The sequence below is a fragment of the Topomyia yanbarensis genome, chromosome 3 (assembly GCF_030247195.1).
Source record: "Topomyia yanbarensis strain Yona2022 chromosome 3, ASM3024719v1, whole genome shotgun sequence".
Classification (NCBI taxonomy): Eukaryota; Metazoa; Arthropoda; class Insecta; order Diptera; family Culicidae; genus Topomyia; species Topomyia yanbarensis.
Window position 1 is genome coordinate 101,385,234 of NC_080672.1, and position 8,481 is coordinate 101,393,714.

An 8,481-nucleotide genomic window follows, 5' to 3' on the forward strand; every position below is an offset into this window, starting at 1 on the left:
CTTGGGGGAGCGTAGCAGCTACATACGAAGATGCCGTTGATTTTGGCTATCACGAAACCCTCGTATAAACGTTCTACCACTTCTTGGACGGGGAATCTTCCCATTACTTGTATCACAGCGGTTCCTGATCTATCCGCCATCCAGTTACCGTTATTAGGGGGGACTTGATAAGGCTCTGCGATCAAAGCGATATCGCACATAGTTTCTGTCGAAGACTGCCACAACAGTTGCTGTGCGGTATCACAGTGATTCAGGTTTATCTGGGTCACCTCCATCACCGTTGGCCTGCAGTCGCCTTCTTGTAGGCTGGGCATTTAAAGCCACCCGTCTGATGGTTGTTTCCTTCCGCTGGGGTGCAAAGCAAGCACTTCGGCCTCTGCGTGCAGTCTCTCGCAAGATGGCCCGTCTCTCCGCATTTCCAGCACATCCCGGATCTGTCCGGGCCTTTGCAAGCCCCTGCTAAATGTTCAAAGCCTAAACATTTGAAGCATTTCTCCGCTTGTTTATTCACTCGTGGGGCGGCTCTCAGTAGGCATCTCGACCATCCAACTGTAACTTTACCTACCTCCAGCGCTTTGTCTGCAGCGGTTACCGGTAAACGAATCATCGCTGTCTGCGTTCCTCCGTATCCCTTCCTTAACCGGATCGTCATGTGCACCTCGCCCAGTTTGCACTGCTGCTTCATAGCACCTCTCAGCTCGTCTTCCGTTGTTATTTCGTCGAGGTCCTTGCACACAATTACCATCTCCGGGCTTAAGACTTTAACTTCTGCCTTTCCACCCATTGATTTAGTTATAGTCTCCTGCAAGGCAGAGCTACTAGTCGTAGTATTCTTCTTAAGCTCGAGGAGCATCTCATTTTTTTGGGTACGCCTGACTCTTAACACGTTTTCCCCCAAATCTTTCAGCTCCGGGTCCTCTCTGACCTTTTTGAGCAGTGCTGCGTACGTAGTCTCGTCATTTGCTTTGACGAGCACGGCTTCTCCCTTAGGCGCCTTCTGACAAGCCGAGGGTTCTGATTTCCTCTTCTGCTACCCTTTTCGCTCCTCCTTCCTTTTTTGCTGTTTCCCGCGTCTCTCCTTTCGACCTACAACGGTACTCCAGCTTTCATCCTGTAAGGTGGCGTCATTTCCTTCGGCAGCAACAGCGTCCTCGGGCGTCTGCCTCTTTGACCCGCCTGGTCTTTCGTCTCCTGGCGAGGATCTTGTCCTCTTTGGAGTTATGGGAACTGGCGTGTTCTTCACTCCAATCTGCCTCTCCTTACCCTGTTTCGGAGGGGCTAGGAGGATAGTGGCCTTAGCCGACGCCGATGCTCGCTCAGCTGAATCTGCCCTCTGCGTTGCCGTATCGCACTCTTTCACGGCAGACAGTAGCGCCTTCCGGATTTTGATGACCATCTCCTTAATATCATTAATGTCATTGTTTCTCGTGTCCACGAACTTGTGGAGCTCCTCCACCAAGTACCTCGCTACCACTACCTTTGGCGTTTGTGGGGTGTAGCTCATTCCGCTCTGCTCCGGCTGTTTTTGTTGCTGCTGTTGCTGTTGCTTCGGCTTCCCCTCCTCCTGCTCTTGCTGGATGACTTCAGCTACTATTGGTGGTGGTGACCTCATCAACCCACTTCTGGCAAACGGATTCACCGTGCCTGCTCCATTTATATCGGTTGCTTGTTTTTTCTCCATTTTATTGGGTCCCAACTCCGGGCCGCTATCTCCACTCGCTGCACATAGTCGCCTCTCGCGATCCCATGATTATCTATGCTGCCGAAAAGCAGCAGTAAGGTCATGCAAGGGTTGACACTTCATGGGGAGTAGTGTTCAGAACCGGATCGGCGCAAATCGGGAATGCTTCAACCGAACATAGTACCATCAACCAAATGATGGCGAGTTTCGAACGTACCCAGGGTTTTGTTGGGACGGAGGCAGCCATGCTGTTAGCCCACTCGCTATTTTAAGTCGGTGTCATCCTTCCTTACTCAGGGAGTAGAACAGCACGCCTGTCAGCCCAAAGTCGCCATCCTATTCGTCATCCGGGTCCTGTCCGTTCGCGTTCGCCATGGCCAGTATACCATAATCAGGATGTTATTGGCGTCGATCCTGATGTGCCGGTTGGCACTCCGGTTGGGCTGGAGTGCTCTTATTGCCTAGATCTTAGATTATTGGAATCTTAGGATCTTAGCAGAAGCAGCACAGACTCGCTTCATCGGAGCTGCTTTCGGAGTTATGGCTTTTTTAGAGGTTTAGAAGAGCCCAATCTTAACCCCACCATATCCTAGCAAAGCTCCCCAACTCGCAGTAGGGCCGTGGGGGGGGGGGTTCATTAGGCCCCTAGACTCCTGTCCTTCCTGTCCCTGCTGCCCCCTGTATGTATGTTTGTATGTATGTATGTATGTATGTATGTATGTATGTATGTATGTATGTATGTATGTATGTATGTATGTATGTATGTATGTATGTATGTATGTATGTATGTATGTATGTATGTATGTATGTATGTATGTATGTATGTATGTATGTATGTATGTATGTATGTATGTATGTATGTATGTATGTATGTATGTATGTATGTATGTATGTATGTATGTATGTATGTATGTATGTATGTATGTATGTATGTATGTATGTATGTATGTATGTATGTATGTATGTATGTATGTATGTATGTATGTATGTATGTATGTATGTATGTATGTATGTATGTATGTATGTATGTATGTATGTATGTATGTATGTATGTATGTATGTATGTATGTATGTATGTATGTATGTATGTATGTATGTATGTATGTATGTATGTATGTATGTATGTATGTATGTATGTATGTATGTATGTATGTATGTATGTATGTATGTATGTATGTATGTATGTATGTATGTATGTATGTATGTATGTATGTATGTATGTATGTATGTATGTATGTATGTATGTATGTATGTATGTATGTATGTATGTATGTATGTATGTATGTATGTATGTATGTATGTATGTATGTATGTATGTATGTATGTATGTATGTATGTATGTATGTATGTATGTATGTATGTATGTATGTATGTATGTATGTATGTATGTATGTATGTATGTATGTATGTATGTATGTATGTATGTATGTATGTATGTATGTATGTATGTATGTATGTATGTATGTATGTATGTATGTATGTATGTATGTATGTATGTATGTATGTATGTATGTATGTATGTATGTATGTATGTATGTATGTATGTATGTATGTATGTATGTATGTATGTATGTATGCATGTATGTATGTATGTATGTATGTATGTATGTATGTATGTATGTATGTATGTATGTATGTATATATGTATGTATGTATGTATGTATGTATGTATGTATGTATGTATGTATGTATGTATGTATGTATGTATGTATGTATGTATGTATGTATGTATGTATGTATGTATGTATGTATGTATGTATGTATGTATGTATGTATGTATGTATGTATGTATGTATGTATGTATGTATGTATGTATGTATGTATGTATGTATGTATGTATGTATGTATGTATGTATGTATGTATGTATGTATGTATGTATGTGTGTGTATGTGCGGATTTGTTAACAAAATGTCCACATCGGTTTCTCGGAGATGGCTGAACCGATTTTTACAAACTAAGATTCAAATGAAATGTATAATATTCCCATAGGTTGCTATTGAATTTCATTTTCAACCGACATCTTGTTCCGGATTACGAGTTGAAGAGTATGGTTACAAAACAAAATTTGTTGATTTGTCCACATCGGTTTCTCGGAATTTTCTGAACCGATTTTGACAAAGTTGATTTTAAATGGAAGGTCCATCAGCTGCTGTTGAAATTTGTGTGGATACGAGTTCTGGTTCCTGAATTACAGGATGATACGTACGATCACGCAGCAAATCACGATTCTAACGAACTCTGCGATGAATGTAAAAAGGTGAATTTTTTTCCAAAATGTAAACACAACTGTTGAATTTGTAGATCTAGGTCACCAACAGTCATTCAAAGTCTCTTTGGCCACACTGGCCATCATCGACGGATCCGGAAGCATCCAAATTCAGAATAACGGTTATATTGGTTTCTCGAAAATGGCTAGACCGATTTGATCAACTTAGTCTCAAATGAAAGGTGTTGCGTCCCCGGAAACTGATATTAAATTCCATCTCCATCCGACTTCCGGCTCCGGAGTTACGGGTTGTGGAGTGCGACCACATAGAAAACTTCGATTCAAACCGATACCGCGATGAATGCAAAAAGGTGCTCTTATATATAATTACCAAGTGTAATAAGAATGAAAGACATTTCCATAATGTTATATTGCTATCGTTTTTTATTGATATTTTTCGGTGATTATATTAAAAAACTCTTACTGTTTACGTTTCAGCTTACTCGATTATAATTTCAGCCATCTTCAGAACTTTACAATAAAAATACAAAAAAATACAATAAATTTTACAGATCACAATTTACGTTAAAAACGATCACGACTTGCATTTAACCCCATTCGCCTCTTGCTATCGCTGGAGGAAACAAATTTAAACTAAACCTACAGCGTCGTTGCCAGCGTCGTTGCTCCCTCGTCTCCTGTGAATTGCTGCGTTGATCGTAGCTTGTTGAGAAGTCCATTATACGTGCTAGAGAAGCTAGCTGCGTCACGTTGAAGATTCACAGCTCTCTCCTCTCGCAGCTTGATGTGGAGAATCTCAGCAGTCAGCCTATTGGAATCATTGTTGATTCTCTCCAATACACGCGTTCTGTTGAAATCGAACTGATGTCCACACTCTCTCGCATGCTGCGTTAGGCCGGTTATAGAGGTGCTCGTGCGAATTGAATTTTTATGCTGGGCAATGCGTTTTTCCAGAGTTTGCGATGTCTGTCCTATGTACTCCCTATTGTCGCATCCACCACACGGAATGCTGTAGACCACATTGGTCTGTTGCATCTTTGGGATCCTGTCCTTCAACATAGTAAAGATAGTGTTTTTAATTTTGTCGGTCGGTTGGTACGCTGCGATGATGTCATTCTTGCGTAACACTTTTCCTATCTTCTCGCTTAGGCAGGGGATGTAGGGGATGGAAATGTACTTAGCTATTTGCTCGTCTGTACTCCTGGTTTGCAGTGTGTTATATAGTGAGTGTACCCTCTGTTTCAGTACACGCTTTATGAAGTGTTCCGGGTAGTTGTTGTTGCGCAGGATATCCGACGCTTCTTTTATGCTTACCTCTCTCTTCCTCGCATCAGTAAGCTTTAGCGATGCTGATGCGAGGAAGAGAGAGGTAAGCATAAAAGAAGCGTCGGATATCCTGCGCAACAACAACTACCCGGAACACTTCATAAAGCGTGTACTGAAACAGAGGGTACACTCACTATATAACACACTGCAAACCAGGAGTACAGACGAGCAAATAGCTAAGTACATTTCCATCCCCTACATCCCCTGCCTAAGCGAGAAGATAGGAAAAGTGTTACGCAAGAATGACATCATCGCAGCGTACCAACCGACCGACAAAATTAAAAACACTATCTTTACTATGTTGAAGGACAGGATCCGAAAGATGCAACAGACCAATGTGGTCTACAGCATTCCGTGTGGTGGATGCGACAATAGGGAGTACATAGGACAGACATCGCAAACTCTGGAAAAACGCATTGCCCAGCATAAAAATTCAATTCGCACGAGCACCTCTATAACCGGCCAAACGCAGCATGCGAGAGAGTGTGGACATCAGTTCGATTTCAACAGAACGCGTGTATTGGAGAGAATCAACAATGATTCCAATAGGCTGACTGCTGAGATTCTCCACATCAAGCTGCGAGAGGAGAGAGCTGTGAATCTTCAACGTGACGCAGCTAGCTTCTCTAGCACGTATAATGGACTTCTCAACAAGCTACGATCAACGCAGCAATTCACAGGAGACGAGGGAGCAACGACGCTGGCAACGACGCTGTAGGTTTAGTTTAAATTTGTTTCCCCCAGCGATAGCAAGAGGCGAATGGGGTTAAATGTAAGTCGTGATCGTTTTTAACGTAAATTGTGATCTGTAAAATTTATTGTATTTTTTTGTATTTTTATTGTAAAGTTCTGAAGATGGCTGAAATTATAATCGAGTAAGCTGAAACGTAAACAGTAAGAGTTTTTTAATATAATCACCGAAAAATATCAATAAAAAACGATAGCATTTACCAACGGTGACCAAAAATAGAAAACATAATGTTATATTGTACGAACCAGCTATTAAATCATAGTTTGGAGAAATGAGAAAGGCACAGTTGCACCTCTAGGTGGATTAAAACAGGTTTTTTTTTATTTTTTTTTTAATTTTAGGGTGACAAGGAGGGGGAGAAATACCGTCAAGTTACGTAATTACCAGGGGGTTTGTGACGAAATGCTACGATGGGGGAGGGGGGTGTTAAAAATCACTTAAAAATGCTACGTCATTTATGGATCGTCCCTAACCTTAAGTACAGGGTTGGGAATCGAACCCAGGTGAGCTACGCACATGGCAAACGATTTACCAACTACGCTATGCCCGTCCCCTGTACAATTTACTTCTTCATCGTTGATGTGCACTACTTAGGGATCATCCATAAATGACGTAGCATTTTTGAGCGATTTTTAACACCCCCGTCCCCCATCGTAGCCTTTTGTCACAAACCTCTAAAAAACCCCTGGTAATTACGTAGCTTGATAGTAATCCTTCCCCCCTCTTGTCACCGTAAAAGAATAAAAAAATAAAAAACGATGTTACTTAGATGAAACGGGTAAGTTGGTCGTGACATCAGGTCAACCCCTATTCCCCTTTAAAATAGCTACGTAGCATAACATGACATCCTACCCCCTGTCGTCACACATCATCACAAAATACAAAACTCCCCCTCCCCCATATAATGCTACGTCATTTATGGATGGTCCCTTACTCACTACACAAGTACTTGAAAGACACGTTACAACAACAAATGTAGATAGACAGAATCAAAATGATCAACCGGAACGAACTTTGGCTAAACCACTGGTAAGATTAATTAAGATTGAGTATCTATTTTATTATATGTACAACTTCCTATTTTGCAATAGCCTAATGTTACATTTAAGTACATACCTATATAAAAGATCCAAATTTAAGTTAATGTGCGGAAAGACTCTTCTATAAAAGGGATATCTATATATAGTAAGAATTATCAGCATGTTTAGGTTAAAATAATTTGATATTTATTTTGTTTTCGAATTTAACAAGCGCAAAATTTCTATGGCTAGTAATTATTCACCAAACCCAGTGTAGTGATTTGCAAAACCATTGACACCGAAAGAAATAAATTGCCTTAATTGCACATACTTGCTTGCACCAACTTTTTATGCAATCCGAAAGCACCACTATCTCACGGTGTTGCACAATATCCCGTGCGCTCATCGAACACCATCCCGCGGCCACAATTCCGAACGCGGGCTGTCAGCTTAAAGCCCACGTAGTAACATTCGAAATACCGATTTCGATTACCGGAGTCGGCAAACTTTCCCTCCGCTCTGCACTTATACTGACACTGGAACCCATCGAATTCGGCACCGTCACTGCACTTGAACAGTACCACCTCGTTGCTTCCACTGCTCGATTCGTAGCAATAGCCGTAGTATTGCTTGCTGGTGCTGTAGTACGACCAAACCCCGTTCGACTTGGAGCAGTCCAGCTTCCGGCAGTCAGTTGGAAAGACCTGTCTCCGACAATTTTTGCTGTTTAGATCGAACACGTACCCGGGCATGCAGTCCAGGTGAAGAGGCTTCAAATCGGAGTCGCATATATAGAAGTAGTGGCAGTCGTAGGGATCTGTTAAAAGAATCAGACGTCAATGATGAATGTAAACTATTTGTTAGTTATTCCAGTTCCTACCAGGAAAATATCCCTCCGATGTGCAATGAAATTTATCCGAACACTGCGCTCGCTCCGGATCCGATTGGGCCGAGCAATAGCTACCCATGTCGGATCCCACACAATACGGAGCCTCCGACGGACATTCCTTCACGGGGAGCGACTGCCCGTTCAAACAAACAGAGATTTTTTTGCAATCCATGCAGACTGCAACATTTCCACTGCTGGTACAAATATCCGGATCGAATGGATTCTCGTTCGACGAAGTACTATCTTCAACCGTGGTGGTGGACGGCTCCGAGGTAGTTTGCGTCGCTTGCTTTGCGTACCATGGCTGGAACGTAGCGCCCGAAAGTGCTACCATGGCTATTAAAGCAATCAAGACTTCTAATTTGGCCATTCCTGATAAGATGCTCGCGGAGTACTATCGATTGCGAAACATGGCCGGTTACATTTATAGCTTGTTACCAGCCGCGGGGGCCACTCACCTTCGCTGGGATTTTTTCGCGACTGCAAGAAATCAATGCTGATTGCGAACACATGTTCATCTCTCTCCTGGTCGAATTTTGATTTTAATCATGTTATCAGAGAATTCAAGTCCCGCCACCCGTTTGCTG

General features: G+C 42.5%; 1 protein-coding gene across 1 annotated transcript; it reads right to left on the reverse strand.

Annotated features, from left to right (window-relative positions):
* Positions 1-7,225: 7,225 nt before the first annotated feature.
* On the reverse strand, positions 7,226-8,275 carry LOC131690502 (uncharacterized). Its single transcript, XM_058976333.1, has 2 exons — positions 7,886-8,275; positions 7,226-7,822 (listed from the first exon to the last, which is right to left on the reverse strand). Exons 1-2 carry the CDS (start codon positions 8,262-8,264, stop codon positions 7,380-7,382), a joined length of 822 nt encoding a protein of 273 aa, XP_058832316.1. The 5' UTR covers positions 8,265-8,275; the 3' UTR covers positions 7,226-7,379.
* Between the last annotated feature and the right edge of the window lie 206 nt (positions 8,276-8,481).

What these genes read in the sequence shown, in the direction of transcription:
- LOC131690502 (XM_058976333.1), bottom strand. Translation starts at nt 8,264, where the DNA reads ATGGCCAAATTAGAAGTCTTGATTGCTTTAATAGCCATGGTAGCACTT. An exon ending in ATCGGAGGGATATTTTCCTG is followed by an intron (nt 7,823 to 7,885) that starts GTAGGAACTGGA and finishes TTCTTTTAACAG; the next exon opens with ATCCCTACGACTGCCACTAC.